The sequence below is a fragment of the Coturnix japonica genome, chromosome 3, assembly GCF_001577835.2.
Source record: "Coturnix japonica isolate 7356 chromosome 3, Coturnix japonica 2.1, whole genome shotgun sequence".
NCBI lineage: Eukaryota > Metazoa > Chordata > Aves > Galliformes > Phasianidae > Coturnix > Coturnix japonica.
The window spans coordinates 61,903,529-61,921,559 of record NC_029518.1 but is presented as its reverse complement, the minus strand read 5'-3'; the positions used below and the strand labels follow the sequence as shown (position 1 = coordinate 61,921,559).

General features: G+C 40.5%; 1 protein-coding gene across 2 annotated transcripts; it reads left to right on the top strand.

The window, feature by feature from the left end:
• The first annotated feature begins 27 nt into the window (after positions 1-27).
• On the top strand, positions 28-12,119 carry QRSL1 (glutaminyl-tRNA amidotransferase subunit QRSL1). 2 transcript variants are annotated; one of them, XM_015858654.1, is made up of 11 exons: positions 28-139; positions 270-429; positions 744-842; positions 2,319-2,415; positions 4,276-4,452; positions 6,261-6,436; positions 6,533-6,645; positions 8,626-8,818; positions 9,210-9,327; positions 11,205-11,410; positions 11,701-12,119. In XM_015858654.1, the coding sequence occupies exons 1-11, from the start codon at positions 116-118 to the stop codon at positions 11,910-11,912; spliced, it is 1,575 nt and encodes a 524-aa protein (XP_015714140.1). In that variant the 5' UTR covers positions 28-115; the 3' UTR covers positions 11,913-12,119. The 2 variants fall into 2 exon arrangements, with proteins under 2 accessions (XP_015714140.1, XP_015714141.1); XM_015858655.1 differs by lacking the exon at positions 744-842.
• Positions 12,120-18,031: the final 5,912 nt, after the last annotated feature.

The following is an 18,031-nucleotide window of genomic DNA, read 5'->3' as shown; positions in this document are numbered from 1 at the left end:
CCAATAGAACTGCTCGGTGTTGCATCAAGATGGCGGCACTCAGGGGCTCAGTGCGGCAGCTGGACGGGACGGGAGAGGGGTCGTAGCGGTGTGTGGTGGAGCGGAGCGGGCCGCCATGCTGCGAGCTTCTCTGCGCCAGGTTAGCGGGCTCGGGGCGGGCTGTGTGCTGCGGGGCTGCCTCAAGGTGACCGCGGCTCGTCGGCCCTGCCGTGTCCCGGCGCTGGGTTGGGGTCTGGTAGCAGCTCTGACAGTCGGCGTTCCCCTTTCAGATCTCATTGGCGCTGAAGGAAGGACGGGTCACCCCCACAGAGCTCTGCCAGAGGTGCCTCGCTCTCATCAGGAGCACGCAGGTTCTCAATGCTTACATTACGGTAGCGGAAGAAACTGCATTAAAGCAGGCCGAGGAGGCGGAGGAAAGATACCGAAGAGGTACGTCAGGCTGTTTGTAAGGGTGGCAATCGTGGTGGAAGGGCGCTTTTATTGTACATTGCATCTGCTGTGTGTGCCGGGTGGGCACTCCTGGCTCTTGGGATGCAGTGGGTGCAGGCAGCACCAGGGTAAAATTGACTTACATAGCACACTGATGTAATCCCTGTGGTCTTTGCAATAATTCGAATCCCCCCTGTGGCACAAGTGGTAGAAGTGCCGCTCTGCTACACAGAGGCTCGAATCCCGGGGGTTGGACTCGATGATCTCTAAGGTCCCTTCCAACCCACACCAGACTGTGATAATTCCTAATGCAGGTCAGCCACTGGGTGAGCTGGATGGAATTCCCATTGCAGTGAAGGACAACTTCAATACAGCTGGCATTGAGACAACATGCGCATCAAACATGCTAAAAGGTACCGTATGAAAGGTGCTGTAGAGCTTTTAAAGTGAAATTGGAGCTCTGGCTGAAGAGTGAGCAAAGCCTTCCGCAAGTCAGGCTCTTCTCCTGAGAGGTTTAGCGGAGTGAAATTTTCCATAGATCCAAACATTTTCAAAAATGAGCTGAGCTGATTTGAGGAGCTGTGTTTATCTGATTTCCTCTGTCAAGATCATCTAGTATTACAGGTGGTATGGGAAACTGTTGGTCACAGCCTGAACCTCTGATTAACCATCTGAGCCAAGCAACGAGTCAGCTGTGGGAGCACAGGTGAAGGTAATTCAGCTGTGCTACCTGAAGGGGTAGAGCCTGGGTCCACCTCTCCTAGATCTCATTTAAGGGCTGACCACCACTAAGGTACCATCTCTTTCTGGAGATCACTCCTGTGTGGAGTTTTACAATGTGCCTCAACAGTGGTGGGCATTTGTCATTTATCTTCTTCTTATTATATGACCTCCGTTTATCCATCAGCTTTATAACTGTACAATTGTAATTGTATAAGGGTGTATCTTTTTCTAATGCAAGTGTATTTTCTCATTTTATTCATGTAGCTACGCTGCCATTACTAATACAGTACTTGGTTTTACAGAGGAGAGCAGTCACTAGTGTTTGCTGTTGTGTCCAGCGAAACACAGTCTTTTGTGTTCTGTTTGCATCTATTGCCTTACGTGGTGCTTTCGTATGGCTGTAGGAAGAGTAACTGTTAACAATTCCCTATATTCCCACTTTGTAGAACAGGCTTGTATGACTTTAATTCGTGAACATGTTTGAAGCTTGTTTCTATTACCACTGAAAGGAAATTTTTCAGACACTCTAATGTTTCCATTAGGGTTGAGCATCCATTGTGCAGTTGAAAGCGGGGGGTGGAGAAGTCACTGTTATTATTCACAGAAGTTGGTTGCAACCCAGTATCTCATGGAAGTGGCACAGAACTCATAGTTTATATGCAGTCAAAATGGCTGAAGGTGCATAGAGTTGCTTACAGGTTAGCCAACTTGTGTTTCAGCTTGTGACTGATTATATGCTCCCACATCTCCTGGTAATGGGAATGATTTGAGATAGCTTAGCACTTGTCTGTAAAGAGCTGTTCCTCATTTCTTCTCATTTTAGACCGCTTCTGCAAATTGCCCAAATGCCATAATTTGCTGCTGTTGTGGTAACTTGTTTGTGTAAAGGTTTAACTTCACGTTCTGGAAATGGACAATCCAGGGTTACTGAACTGTAAATTGTGAAGGGAAAAAACATACCATTACAGACAAAACAGTATTTAGTTTACTTTTGCTAAATGTTGAGAATTACCCATATTGTGTATTGGAGCAAAATTTGGGCACTTGTGCAGCGGTGACTTTTATGCACCAATAGTGACATATTTGAGGTGCTTGGAAGAGGAGCTACTTCTAGAAATCAACTGTATCTCATCAACCACTCCCTTAACTGTTTTGCTTGCTTTCAGGTTATGTTCCCCCTTACAATGCTACAGTGGTTCAGAAATTACTGGATCAGGGCGCTGTGCTTTTAGGAAAAACAAACCTAGATGAATTTGCAATGGGGTGAGTGATGTTTATGATTTTTAACATGTGATTCCACATTAAACAGATTCCACACCATCTGTTCCGATCTGTCCATAATCCTTAAACTCTTCTTTCTATCAAGTTAGAAAATAACGCACGCTGATCTGCAAAGAGAATTTAGAGTTGCTTGAATTTCTCAGATATTGCATGAACGTTTTTACTGCTGGGTAAATGATCTACATGTCAGTTTTTTATGAACATAGACTTCAACTATGGCTGTGTTTGAGGGGAAGGACTAGTATAACCTTTGCAGAAAGCAGAGGACGAGCAGACTTCCATATCCAGTAGCAAGTAGATCTGGTTACTGCACCAGCTATTTGTTGCCTTTTTTTTCCTCTTACCAGTGGTTTCTACCCTTAACTAATTATTGTTATGACCTTGATGACAGTTACTCTCTCCCAACCACAGGACTAACATGTATGAGTACTCTGATTTGCTGTGAACAGGATAATCGAGAGCAACGCTTTGACTTGCCTGTGGTACTGTTGCCTAATATTAATGAATTCAGCTAGGAGAAATTGGAAATCACTGTCACAAATTTGTCCTCTGACAAATCATTGAAGGCAGCATCCAGTAGCCTGGGACAGCCCTAATCAGAAACAGAAGCCTGTGTCACCAGATCTACTGGGTACTGAAAAGATGTGCTTTAGTGGCCATGGTGGTAATGGGTTGGCAGTTGGACTAGATGATCTTAGAGGTCTTTTCCAGTCTTAACAGTTCTATCAATGTCCAGGGCTTCACCTACCAATGAGAAACATTAAGTGTTGCGTTTTGGCTTTGTTTTTATTTTAACCAAACCCATGCCTTTGGCTTAGGTGGGTTGAAATACTTTGATTGGATCATTGTGGATAAAGTCATTTCCATGTCAGAGATGTGCCTCAGAGGGAGAGCAGGGAAAAAGCACAGGAGAAGAAAAAACAACCAACCCCGACCTCCCCATTATGCAGGGTTAGAAATAATTTAAGCTCGCTTGAGCACAGGATTCTGCTAAGAAGAGTTTTTTCACCCCTGGCCTCTCATTTCTGTACTGTGTATTTTCACAGTCTCATGCCATCACCAACATGGCTGCACCATCAGCTTGATGAGAAAGCTGATCCAGCTGAAAAGCAGTGTCTCAATTAGGTTCATTTTCAACTGCCAGCTCAGCTGATTTGGCTAATAACACCAACACTATGGAGCTGGAGAACCTGAGGTAGCAGTTGCAAGGAAGATGGAAAGCCCCTCCCTGCTTCTGGTGGCAGCCTGCATCTAGATTACCACAGTCTGAAACCAGATTCCAACAAGCCAGTCTAACACTCTGAAGCATCGAACTATGACCTCAGGGGAGAGCTATAGAGCAAGAAATAGTGGGTTATTTACATTGGAGCACTTGTTGCCACTAATTGTGGGGCTTTCCCCCCCTCCTCCAGTGTCCCACAAGGCTGTGGTCATCTTTGTGTGCGTTTTCCAAATGCAGGCTCAGGAAGCCAGAGTACTTTTGTTTTGTAGCAGATAGTTTTACCTTTAGGTACGTTAAATCTGTTTCATATTTTTGTTTGCATCCTTTCCAGTGGCATTAGAATCACAGAATGGCTCATGTTGGAAAGAACGTTAAAGCCCACCTGCTTCCAACCCCTGGCCACCAACAGGGTTACCACCCACTAACAGATGCTGAGGTTCTGTGGTAGTGAAGGATGAATATTCCTTTGAAGATCTCAACTTGTGCATGTTGTCTGTCTGTACTAGACTGTACATAGGTCAGACTTTTTGTGTTGAAAATGAATGAGGAACTGGATAAAGAAAAACTTGGAGAATGCAACGTGTTGTCTGTCACTTCTGTCTGTCTTCATTCTGTTATAGGTCTGGGAGTACAGATGGGGTATTTGGACCAGTCAGAAATCCCTGGAGTTATTCAAGACAGTACAAGGAAAAAGTTGCATCCAGATCTGATTCTGAGCCTGAAAACTCTAACTGGGTAATAGCAGGAGGGAGCTCTGGAGGCAGTGCAGCTGCTGTATCGGCTTTCACGTGCTTTGCGTAAGAAGCTTTTTAGAATTGTTTCTAATTAAATGCCTTGAAATATGCTGCAAGGTTTTGACTTAATAATTTTCTAATAATGTAGTTTAAATTGTAGAAAAGCTGTTGATCTTCTCTGAGATGGGAGCGTTGTTTGCTCTGGCATGTGAGAATTCATTTCAACATCATTGGTTTTTTGTGGCATAGCATGAATCATAGAATCATAGAATGACCTGGGTTAGGAGGGACCTCAAGGATCATGAAGTTCCAACCCCTCTGCCTGGCAGGGCCACCAAACTTCTACAATTACTAGATCAGGTTGCCCAGGTCCCCATTCAACCTGTCCTTGAAGCCAGCATGATTTCTTGTAGGCGGATTTAGGCTTATTCATTTAGAATGTTGTTCAGTGTAGTGATGTAACTGCTTTGCACTGCATGAGGTAAAAAGTGATAATGGCAGTAAAGGAATGACAGCATTATTGTTATTCCCACATACTCTTAAAAACAATGGAGTTTGAGACATATCTTCTACCTCTTTATGTTAAAGACGTACACACTGAAAACTTAATTCAGTATGACACAATACCTGTCAACTTATAACAGTATAGAAATCTTTCCTTCTGGCCTTTGTTTTTATAGCTGAGCGCGTGATAATATAAGTGAGATTTGACGTCCACAAGCTTTCAAATACCCAATTTGAAAACAGGAAGCCAGTTTATAAAGATATGTGAAGGAGAGTTTTAGTTTATTCAAAAAAGATCGTATTTTTTTTACCACAATTATCTGCATGGAATTGCAACACACTATTAAACTGACTGATTGTTTTTATCTCTTCCTCACCCATCTGTTAAAAGAAATCTGTTCCTTAAAAATTCACACTTTTCATTTTATGCAGTTTTGAGAGCTACATTTCAGAACATATTTTCAGTTGTGTTCTTAACTGGGAGATGATTTAAGTAATCTTTAGTTATTATGTCTTTGTTTACCCTTGTACTGTATGTGTCTGCTTGTTAAACTATTTTTGCTCCCAGTGATTACTGCTTTAAAAAAAAACACACATTTTTATGTATAATACTTAAGGTTATATTTTTTTAGTCTGATTATAGTACTTCTGTTTTAAGTGGTCTTTGAGTTTAAAGTCACTAAAAACAAAAGAACCTTAATTTCAATGCAACTTTAAATTCCGCTGAAATTTTTACAGTGACAATTTCAGTTTAGAACCAGGTTTCACTTGTGAAGAAGCAGTAAAAGAATTCAACTTAAAGAAGAATTGCATTGAAACTACACTAAACTGGAAGTTCTACTGTACTTTGTAGGCTTGGAAACAGGAAGAACCTCTTACCTGGACTTTGAAAAGCATGCCTTGTTATTTGGGGCAAAAAGCATACTGTGTCACTGCTGCTTTGTATGCTGGAGCGTGATACTTCATATCATCATTCATTAGTGAAGAAATAATCATGAATATCTGAAAAATCATAAAATAAGCACAAGACATCTTTCACAGACCACAGAATTGGAACAGACCAACTGAGAAGCAGGAAGTAGGTATTTAGGGCCCTATTCTGAATGCCCGGTTTCTATTTGTCTACCTCTGATTTGTAGGGAGAACCAGTCTCTCCTTGTGGCTAATTCAGAGGCCCTAAGAAAAATGCTGAAAACAGCTGAAAAATAGCAGATGTAGGGCGTAGACTAACATTTAGATTGTCATAACCAGACTTTTAGTCAGGAAGAACTCAGACATTTAAATCCAAGCATCATAAAGCCATAAATATTTATTGTTTGGAGATACTCTCAATCATTTTACTAATGGCAATCCTTTTGAAACCATAGAGCTTTAGGATCAGACACAGGAGGATCTACCAGAAACCCTGCTGCTCACTGTGGTGTAGTAGGTTTAAAGCCAACATATGGACTGATCTCTCGCCATGGTCTCATTCCTCTAGTGAACTCCATGGATGTGCCAGGAATCCTAACCAGATGTGTGGATGATGCAGCAGTTGTGCTAGGTATTACTACTACATATATCTTTGCTCAAAGCAAGCTGAATTTCATCTACCCAATATAGGTTTTCCTGTTCTTCAATGTGTCATGTCATGTTTCAGGTACACTTGCTGGACATGACCCTAAAGACTCTACCACAGTTCAAGACACCTTTCAGCCATTTGCACTGCCAAGTTTGACTGATGTCAGCAAGCTCTGTGTAGGAATTCCTAAGGTAACATTTAAATCCCATCAGCAGCTGTGAACAGGGATGGCAAATAGAACTCCTTCCAAATAAAGTATTTGTGTTTGGTCTGTCACCACTCAATCTCTCATCATTTGAAACAGTGAAGATGGTAAGAGCAGCTCCCAGAAAAGAGCAGTGTGTGCTCTGTTGCCCACGTAGGTGATTCAGAGGGAGCATCTGCAACACTTTGTCTAAATTGCTTTGTCATCATTGTGGGAAATGCTGCCAGGAAGTTCCAGGGAAAATGGGGGGCTTCAGTTCTTGCTTCTCTGTGGCTTTTTCATCAGATACCTCCACAACTGCATGTGAGCTACTTTTAGTGACTTCTCAAACAGTGAGCTTAATACTGGTTTGTGCAGTGTTTTGAAATCCTTGTGTAAATGGCACTGTGATAAAGCATAATTCTAAAGGCAATTGAATGGCACAAGGAGCTGTGACTCACTGAGCTCTAATAGGGATGGAAAGAAAATTTTGTGATAGCCGCTAATGGTTTTATCAAGTAATTTGGCTTCTAATGCATATAATTTGGTCATTCTTGTAAGTACGCTTGTAATTTAAGCGTGACATTTGGAGCTGCAGCCTATTTTTTAATTACCTATTATAATTTTGTAAAGGTTCTGTCTTCAAAGAGACAGTGTGTAACGTCTGTTGGTTTGATTCTCAGCACTTGAACCTGTGATAGAACGAGTAAACCAGAAGATTGAATTTTGTAAGGAGAGCTGCCCGCTGGCAATTAATTATTCAGAATCTGTGAAATGCAAAAATAAGAAAAAAGTATGTGTAGAAAATTAATTTTCTCCATACTGTTTACATTTTGGTAAATCTAAAATAGCAGTATTGATAAATTATTCATAGCCCTTGGGTAGTTGTTTTCTGCTGCTACAGATTAACCCAAACAGGTTAATGCATATATTATGATAATACGTATGAGTCGTTGCTGTTCAGAGATCACAGGGTATTTTGACCCAGATGTTTTGAGCCTGAACTAAAGCAGATATCCTAAAACAGGAGTGTTGATTGTCTAAGTTCTATCCCAGCCTTGTGATTGCAGTTATCTGGTGGGTTGCTTGTTTGGCTGAGGCATGCCAGTAGCTGCTGATGTACTGTGAGCATAGGTTATTCACTGCTAGATATCATAGAATCACCAAGGTTGGAAAAGACCTAAAAGATCATCCAGTCCAACCATCCTCCTACTACCAATAGCTCCCACTAAACCATGACCCTCAACACAACATCCAGTCGTTTCTTGAATACCCCAAGGTTGGTGACTCCACCACCTTCCTGGGCAGTCCATTCTAGTGCCTGACCACCCTTTCTGAGAAGTAATATTTCCTAGTGTCCAGCCTGAATCTCCCCTGCCACAGCTTGAAACCATTCCCTCTGGCCCTGTCACTAATGATGTGAGAGAAGAGGCTGACCCCCAGCTCACTACAACCTCCCTTCAGAAAGTTATAGAGAGCGCTAAGGTCTCCCCTGAGCCTCGTCTTTTCCAGGCTGAACATTCCCAGCTCTCTCAGCCGCTCCTCATATGGCCTGTGCTCCAGACCCCTCACCAGCTTTTTTGCCCTTCTATGGACATGCTCCAGGGCCTCGATGTCTTTCTTGCAGTGAAATACCCCTAGTATTAAGGCTTACATCTGAACATCTTCAACCCATGAACTGTAGAGCCATGCGGTGTGGTCTCTATGACTAGATGAACGAGTGGACAACTTCTCCAGAAGAGAACTGCTGAAATTGCATTACGGATTTTTATGGGTTATAATTTACGAAGGTGAACATAATATTCTTCAGATAAAGGAGTCCAGTTTATTTAGTACTGCTTGCTTGTAAAATATTTAGTAGGTGTGATAGGCTGTAGTAAGTATTTAAAAACATTTCAAAGTTGGTTTCAAAGTATTTTTAGCAAATGGTATTTATGTGTTGGTTGCCAGTAAGAGTAAACATCATTTGTTCTTGTTTTTCTCTAAGGAGTACCATGTACCAGGGCTTTCTAGTGAAATTCTGGCTGTTTGGTCAAAGGCTGCTGACCTCTTTAAGAACGCAGGTGCTAAAGTAGTTGAAGTGAGTTTACCACACACCTGTTACTCAATTGTCTGCTATCATGTGCTCTGCGCTGCAGAAGTGGCATCAAATATGGCCAGGTTTGACGGACTGGAATATGGTAAGGCCTTTTACATTACTTCGTTGTTGTTCTCAGACAACAGAAACCTTGCTAAGTGGCATTAAGAATTACCAGTTTTGATAGTATGCATTTCACAGTTGAATGTTTGGTGGTGTTCTTTTGGATTCGATTAGAAAAACCCTGTGCATGTAAAAGCTGAAGAAATAAATAAACTAATATTTTATTGTGTTTTACTTGTTCATACATGAGTGTTTGGGGTTAAAATATTCTCTGTTTTGGAACATGGAAGGAATGTGGTTTGTGAATTTTTCCAGAATAGCAACATGTTGGTCTGCAGCAAACTGCAGCCTGTTGTACTATTATGTGTACCGTTACATTATTGAATCCTAAGGATCACAAAAACTATTTCTAAATTGCTTTTTCTTTCCAGGACATCGTTCTGACGTGAACAAGTCCACAGAAAGCATGTATGCTGCAACACGACGAGAAGGGTTTAATGATGTTGTAAGAGGAAGAATTCTATCAGGAAACTACTTCTTGTTGAAACAGTAAGTGAAACACATCTTGAAACTCAAATTTATTAAGTTAATAATTCGTTAAGCAAATAGCAAAGAATTGTTCATCAAGACATGAAAAAATATGTCCTCAAGCTAGTAGCTACTTCTGTCATTATTATTGCTTTAGCTGTGTGGTAACTAGTGAACAGTTAGCAGTGAATGAAAATGTTTTCCCTTACTAGTACCAGGGAGCCTTCTGAATTAAGTGAAACACCTTTTGTGTTTGTTTTTTTTCCCAACGGAGCATTATTGTCACCTAATAGTTAAAATGAAGGAAAACGTATCCTCTAGAATGACACTGAAATCGTGTCCTTCTTGCAGTGTTGTAAGTTCTGTAGCTGTTAATCTCATTTAAGCTCCAGAGAAAGACTGCTGGTGTGTTCTGCTGAGGCCTTCTAGAGCAAGGCAGATGATACAGCAGTTAAATTAACTATAGCTCCCTGCTTTAGTATGCAAGGGAGGGAAGGCAAAGCTGCCTGAACTAATGTTTTTATAGAGGGTAGATTTTTATCCAACTCGTGTTGAGAACATGGTGAATGGATCAATTCAACTTTTTTTTCATCTCCATTTTTACTCCTTATTTACTATCCTAGTATGCTAGAGAAAGCAGGAGTCGTACTTAAATTGTTTAGATACTAACAGAAAAACCTGGTCCTGTAATTTGTCTCAAAACAAGTGCACGACAAAGCTCCTTCTGTCAGCAACAGCATTCATCAGAAGTGACTTGTAGTTGCTCTCAGAGATAGGAATGTTGTCAGTCAATAGATAAGAAGCAGCTTTTATGGAATGCCGATATTCCTGCCAAGTGTGCTCGTTCTGGTCGCAACTGTCCAGGTCACCTTTCTAAAGACTGCTTTAAATTTCATGCAACTCACTTTTTTTGTGAAGGAGCATAAGATTGTGTTCCATCAGGCCTGAACAAGACAGTCCTGTTTCTATCAACAGTAAGTTATTTTTGAGGAACAAAATCCAGGGTTCTTCAAGGATTCTTGAGACAAAGTACAAACATCTGTGTTTCCTGCAAAACATTGCCTTTTACAGGGTATTTTGCTCTTGCTTTCTATAAAATCGCCATGTGATCGTTTATGAAATGATGGTTGTTTATAGGTATTGCATCAGAATTTACCGAGTAGGGTTGATTTATCAGTATTTTATTCCTTCTTTTTGTTAAGTGTTGGTGAATGCTTTAGAAACTAAACTCTGAAGTTATGAATTCTGTTACACGTTTACCAATTCCACAAGTGAAATTAAAAAGGACAATAAATGTAAAACTAATTTGTTTCTGCTTCAGAACTGCATAAAGGCAGTTTAGAAAGCCATGAACCCAATACTTGTATGAGGAAAAAAAAAATGAGGAAAGATAATAGTTTAGTAAGAAGCGTACTAGAACCACATTCTTGGTTTTAAGTCCATTTGGATGTCTGCATAGGTCATAGGAGTTTTTCACATTCATTAAGTGACTAGCTGGATTGAATCCTAGAGTTTAATGCCTATTTTGTAAACTTGCTTTGCCTTCATATTATTTCTAGACTTTACTGTGCCTTTCTGCAGTGAAATCCAATATACAGTTTAGTTTCAGGAGGGCCATAAAAGCAATTATTACTCTGATGTTCAGCTATTTTAAACTAGGGTTTTGTTTTTCCATTCACCTTTCTTCAACAGAATTTTATGTCTTTTTTTCTCTCACATCTTCATGGCTCTGAGAGCATAAACACAGTGTTTGGTTACTAAGCTTGTGGTATATGAGAAACTCAAATACATGTCAGCTTCTTAATCAGGAGGAATATGGAGCTTATCTTTTCTATAGTAACCAAGAAATTGTTCTTCAATTTTCAGCATTTCACTCTCACACCCATATTTCTTTCTAGGAATTATGAGGATTACTTTGTCAAGGCGCAGAAAGTCAGGCGTCTCATTGCCAATGACTTTGTGAAGGTTTTTGGGAGTGGTATTGATATTTTACTCACTCCTACCACTCTGAGCGATGCAGTCCCGTATGTGGAATTCATCAAAGAAGACAACAGAACCCGCAGCACACAAGATGACATCCTAACACAGGCTGCAAACATGGCTGGTGAGTAGGAATAGGAATTCAGCTGTTTTCTCCTGCCTATACCATTCATTCCCTTCAGCTTTTTAATCTCATACACAGAAATGAGATACCTCACCCTTCTCATAAACTTGCTATTGTAAGTTAACAACTTTACGCATAAGTACAGTGCATTTGTAAAATGCTTTACAGTGTAGGGCTAGATTTTAAAATGCTGCTGAGCTGCTCTGGTTCTCTCAGAATTGTTACAAAAATGACTCTAACTGGATTTGTTTAATAGTAAGCCAATGTGTGCATAACTTCTTTTGTTTCAGGACTGCCAGCCGTAAATGTTCCTACAGCTCTTTCAGGAAGAGGTTTGCCAATTGGGCTTCAGTTCATTGGGCGCTCATTCCAAGAGAAGCAGCTGCTCACAGTAGCCAAATGGTTTGAAAAACAAGTACAGTTCCCAATGATTCAGCTAGAAGAAGTGAAGAAATATGACAATGGTGTCCTTCAGCATCAGGAATCTGCTTCTTATTCCTAGTATGAGATTTGCTGGTCAGTGAAAGCAAGAAAGCTGTTGGGATAGTTTAATGTTCAAAACAGTTTAAGATGACAATATGCAGTAATACAGGATGGAATAATGAAAGCCTGTTACTGTGTAATTAAGGCAAAGCAAATCATTAAGTAAACATGTATATCTTACTGAGAGCCACTTCTTACTGATATTAAAAACACCAGATTGAAGTTATTTGTCTTTCATCTGTGGAGCTGCTTTTTTCCATCCCCAGAGGGCATGTGAGGTATCTGGCTACTAAAGAACTAACCTGAATTTTCATGTGAAAATTGCATGGTTACCAGGGAGCTTGGTTTCTCTCTGGAACATAGGCTTTGGTAATGGAAACAACCAGACAAGCTGTAATGGAACAAAGTTATTGAGAGTCCATTTGCCAATGAGTAAATACAAATGAAATCAAGAAAATGGCATATAGATAACTGATTTTAAAAGCAAACAAACAACTACCCCATCCTCATTCTAACAGACTCTCATAGCAGGAGATGAAGTACCTTTACACATACAGATCTTGCAGATCTCTGGTTACATCTGTCATCAGAAGGATGAATTTCAGGCTTCTTGGGGGAAAGATGCTGATTAATCCTTTCCTGCCTTCATCATAACTTTCTATAATCTGCAGTTAATTTCTTTGTTTTATTTTCTGCAGTGTACCTCTCTATACAAGTAATGCCATCTATTCCTTCATGGAAGCTTATTCAGAACAAAAGCAGTTTGAGATAAGTTTCCTTGCTATGATATTAGTACACTGGAAGACATACTAAACAGCTGAGAAGCTGTTATTGCTGTAGTTTCTGTCTTTCTTAAGCTGGAAAAAGCCATGGAGTTGTAAAATCAAATCTACAGACTTTAAAACATCAGGTTTATTTTCAGTCACAGTTTACAGTGTGTGCAGATGTAAGGAGTGCAGGGTGAAGGGAGACTTGTGATACAGTAACATGTAGAATCTTCCTGAATGTTTCATGTCTTAGACCATACTGTCACCTGTAACAAAATAATAATCTCCTTCAGCCTGATGTCAGCTATACCAATACCTTTCCCACACAATTAAGTGCTGCACAATTAATTGTATTGTTTTTGTAAATATAAGACAAGGTATGCCTTGTTTTAGTCTGGTGTTATCTTCTTGTCATAGAACAGTCTTCAGGGTACTTGGTTTTACTGTTAGTGGATGGTGATAAATAGTGGTCCCAGAAGACTACTTTACTTTAACTACTGTCTTGCTTAATAATTTAGTTATACTCTATGTCACCATGTGTGCCTTGTGCTCTAGCTGCCTACCAGCCAGAGCTGTCAGTGTGATTATCCAGTATCCACCCTGAAATCCCTACTTCTTGATTTGCAGTCAGGTCTCAAGTCCACATCTCCCATGTGCTTAGCAGTTCTTAAAGTAAGGATCAGTGTGTTTTGATGAGAGATAGAGATAAAATCCTGACCGTGGAGAGCATTCCTTAAGCATAAAGAGCTTTAGAGTATTATGGAAGAGAACAAGCAAATAGAAGATTGTGCTCTACATCAGAAGTTAGTTCTGGACTGACTGCTGGCCCAGAGGAAAGTGCCTACTTATGCTAGACAACTTGTCTTAACAGAAGAGGAAGCCCAAAAAGACAAATATGATGGAAAACCTGGATCAAGGCACGTTTGCCAGGCAAGAGGTAGGTGAGGGGAAACTGGTCTCACACCTGCTCCACTTCTTTGTAAAGCAATGTATTGAAGCCAGTTTCCAATATCCTTCAAATGAGCATTCAGATGATCAAGGCAACTGGTTGTTCTGACAAAAGGTCTTCAGAATTTCTTCTGTTAATAGGTTTCAAGGTGTAGAATAACTATGAAGTGAAATATACAGTAGAATACAAACTAGACAGATATCTATCCTACAGCCCTGAGTAGCATGGTGTTTAATAACTCTGTTAGTGATTGAGACCCACCTTTGAATTAGATGATGACAAGATTTGGAAACAAAACATCAGGTTAGATTAGTAAGTAATTTTCTGGGTCAGTCAGTTGAAAGTAGACCTGACATGGTTCCTGTCCTCCACCTACTCTGTGCTGTTTTGTGGTTTGGGGGACCATGTACCAGATGCCATTTCTGCACTTTCTGAACGCTGGAATTTCACCAAGCCTGAGGTTAGAGCTTAAGAATCAGTGTGGCTGAGCAACTTCAGGAGGTAAGCAAGAATGTCTAAGGAAGCTTTGCTGTCTTTGTGCTAGAAATTTCTCCTTTGCAGTTGATTCTGAGCCCTTCAGGAGTTCCTGAGTTAGCGTGATGGTAGAAGGATGGTGAGTGCTATCTCCAACCAGATCTTTGTGCAGCTGCTACTAGTGCTGAGTCACAGCTCCAGAATTTTAAACAGCAGAAGTTTACATGATGGATTATTAAAAGCTCTACAACCTTTCTTACAGAAGCAGTAAGTCTGGGAGGGAAAAAAAAAAAAAAAAAGGCAAAAATCATATGAACATTTTGTACAGTTGTCTTGAAAATCTATTTCTGAAATAGAGTTGAAACTTTTATGGTATTGTAATGCAGCCACAGCAGGTGGCCAGGTGTAACCCTATCACACAGGCAGCTCTGATTTGTAGCTAGAGGATAATTCCAGTGCTTCCAGAAGGAAACAATAGCTAGAACATTAACAAACAAGCAATCTGCTCAAATGGTTGAGCGTGTGGTATCTTTTCTCCAGGCAGTGGGAAGTGGTGAGGGTATTGTGTAATGGAGAAGTTATTTTGAACAGAAAATTAAGACCTTTTGCTATAAGGTGTTTTTAAATACAACTGCATTCTGGTGTTCATATACTTTCTGTGCACATGTTGTTCTCATCTTCCTTAATGGGCTCACACTGAGAGCAAATTCAAAGCAAGCTTTTGAGTGCAGCTACTTCACTATTACTACATTTCTCAGTTTTCAGGTGTAGGTCACTTAATAGTGACTGTGGCCTCACTGTTGCTTTATATTACATAGTGTTTGTTAGCCATTTTTTCACTTTTAAGATGTAGCTAGGACTTAATTTGTCTGGAAAGCAATAGAAAATACCAGTGCTGCTGCCTGGGGCATCCCAGCATTGCCGTTAAGCTCTGCCCCAGAGAACATTTCCTCTGTGAGCTGTAGTGCTGCCTTCCTACAAGATGTGGGCAACTGAATTGGACAGAGAGGTGCATAGAGCATGTCTGAAGAGCTGAGATTGGTAGGGTTATATGGCACTCAAACTTCCTTTTAATCCAGTGACTAAAAAACTACCAGAGAATCAGAGAATGATGATCTTCTAGTTCCAACCTCTCCACCACAGACAGGGTTGCAAACCACAAGATCAGTTTGCCCAGCACTCCAAAAAGTTAGGAAAAAAGAAGCAAGAAAGAAAGAGCAAGAAAGGGTACCTACTTTCATTGTGTCTCAAATGAAGAGAAAGGTATCCAATTACACCAGTGTTACAAAGAGGCATGAAAAGAAAAACACTATTATCGCGGTTAGTTTACCACTCCTTCGGCTGATTAATGTCTAGATGCAATTAAGAAATTCCAAGCTAACTTGTTTTCTTTTAAGCAAGACTTTTTTTTCCCACCTAGCATGGGCATCCTCCCATGGTTGCTGTTGAACAGCAGTAAAAGGATTCTTCAGCTCAGCAGTGTAGGGCACCTGGAGAAACAAATGGGAAGTCAGGGGGCTGCCACACAATTGGGGCAGTGAGGTGAAGGGGGGCCCCCAATTTCATGTCCCTATGCTGAAACCTTTGAAAGTGGGTGTCTTTTTTGACTTGTACCTCTCTGAACTAGAAAGTCTGCTTGACTTAGTCCAAGATCAAAGTAGTTAAGACTTTTATTTGCAAGTGTTTAGTTCAAAAGGGAGTCCCATAATCTGAGGCTGCTACACAATATCTGCCTAACCAACATCAAAATGAAAACATTAACAACAAGAAGCTTAGGAATGCACAGCAAAAGGGACCTTGTGATCCAGATCTCTCTTTACAGGTAACAAGTTGCACACAATCATCTCTATAAATGTATTAAAATCTGTCTCATCTATGGAGTATTCTGGATTCTTTCTCCCACTCTGAATGTTTTGTTAAAAACCGATTGCAGCCAAGCCACACACACCTGTTTGCTCAAGGCAATACTTCTGCTTAAATATGCCTTCTCAATCCTTGTGTTTAATTCACTATTGTATTTATAAATTACCGTTGCATTCTTCCTTAGCATTTATTCCACTAGGACAAATAAGGTAAACTCTTTCAGTTTACTCCTCTATATTAGACTGTTCACTGCTAATCCCCACAGCTGCTCACTGCACCTGCCCCAGCTGAATTCATATTTCTGGCATGGGTGACCAGTACTGTAAAGACAATTCCAGGTGCAGTTTTATAAGCAGAACTGCTTTAATACTTCCCCATCTCTCCTGAAAAATTCCTCTGCAGAACACTCTGGAATTGCACTTAGCTTTTACTCAGACACTTCATACTAGACCAGCAGCCCAAGGCTAATTTATGATTAACCAATACTCTCAAGGTTTTCTCTGTCTCCATGGCGTTTTAATGGATGAGAATTTCTGGTATGAGCTGAAAGCTCATTATTAAACCTCTAGGTTCATGACTCTGCACTCATTTTCCTTAATGCTGTTCATGTTACCAGCATTTTCCTGTTTTTCCTGGAGAGTCCAACCCTCCACCATTTTGACAGTAACGCCCAGCTTCATGTTATCAAGAACAAGGAACATGTCCTTCAAATAACTTACTCATTACCATAAATTTAATCTCATTGCAATAAGCTGCTGTTGCACAAAGACTTAGGGGACAAAACACATCAGGCTTTCTTTTGTGGTCACTGTAATTGTCACCAGTGCATCGATTAACTGGGCCAACATGCTGTCTACTGACAACAGGCTACAGCCTGAGGAGCTCCAACTACCCTTAACAAAGTCAGAGTGGGGACCAAAACCCCAGTTTTATACTGCCTTATATTGAAGGCTACAAGCAAAAACAACCCTCCTGTGACAAACACAGTTGAAGAATATAGAGAACATGTCCCCTGAAAGAGCATCTGTTGTGCATCTATCCAAAGCCCCCCCAGGCCCCAGCAACAACAAAACACCCAGGATAATAAGCTCTTTTGAACAAGAGCTGCCTTTTTTTGCTTTGTATCCACAGCACTGGAAATGTAAGAGCTTGAATGATCTGCCCTCAACTGCAGACAATGGAAAAATGCTGAAACACTAAAACAAAGCCTTGAATAGATAGAATGAAGCCTTGTCACTAAGATGAACTGCTAACAGCAAGTTCAGCTGAGCCTGCACTGAGCTCGCATCCCAGCTCAACATACTGTGGATACTAAGGATTTTTTTATTATTATTTTTGAAGTGAGACCCTTTGACAAGTTACAACACAGAGGAACTTCATGGAACAATTGCTCTGCTTTGGGTGATACCAACGCCATGAAAGCAACCCATCTGTGACTACTGCTCTTCCCCTTCAGTACCAAATGCATTCCATTTAAAAATAAGACATCCTAATGAGTTTGGCCCATCAACATGGAATCCATTGACAGAATGGAGATGATGGAGAAAGAGTGAGAAAATGACAAACCTGATTCTACTTGCTGTCAGTAGACTGGATGTGTTGCTGTCAAGATCCAACATCTCACAGTCAGTAGCCATAGCAATGTACATGCTTCCCAACACAGGCATCCAAAATCCTGCCACTCTTGCTAAAAGCACAGATGTTCCCTAAACCATCACCTGAGGCTTTCATGACCGCACTCACTAAATGGATATTATATTTCCACGCTCTCCAGTCCTAATAGTGTAAATGTGCTAATGAATTAACAACACTTTAAGCCATTTTTTGAACGCACTTATTTCAATATTGTTTAAGATGTAAAAAACTTAATTCCAAACTCCATTTCTCACTGTCAGAAACTGCTGTCATTGCCTTAAGTAACAGCAGAGTGGATGGATAGAGAACAGAAAAACCAAGCAGCACTTGATTACTTTGTTGATCTATTTCTTACTTAAAGTCTCTGTCTAGGACCTGCTGTGAGCTGTAACCTTTACATGTAATTACCATTAGGGAGCACTGGTAGGAAATGGTGCTGGAAATAATACT

Coding starts and splice junctions, on each gene's coding strand:
- QRSL1 (XM_015858654.1), top strand. CDS start 116: ATGCTGCGAGCTTCTCTGCGCCAG. Junction 430..743: donor GGAGGAAAGATACCGAAGAG/GTACGTCAGGCT, acceptor TTCCTAATGCAG/GTCAGCCACTGGGTGAGCTG. Junction 9,328..11,204: donor AACTACTTCTTGTTGAAACA/GTAAGTGAAACA, acceptor ATTTCTTTCTAG/GAATTATGAGGATTACTTTG.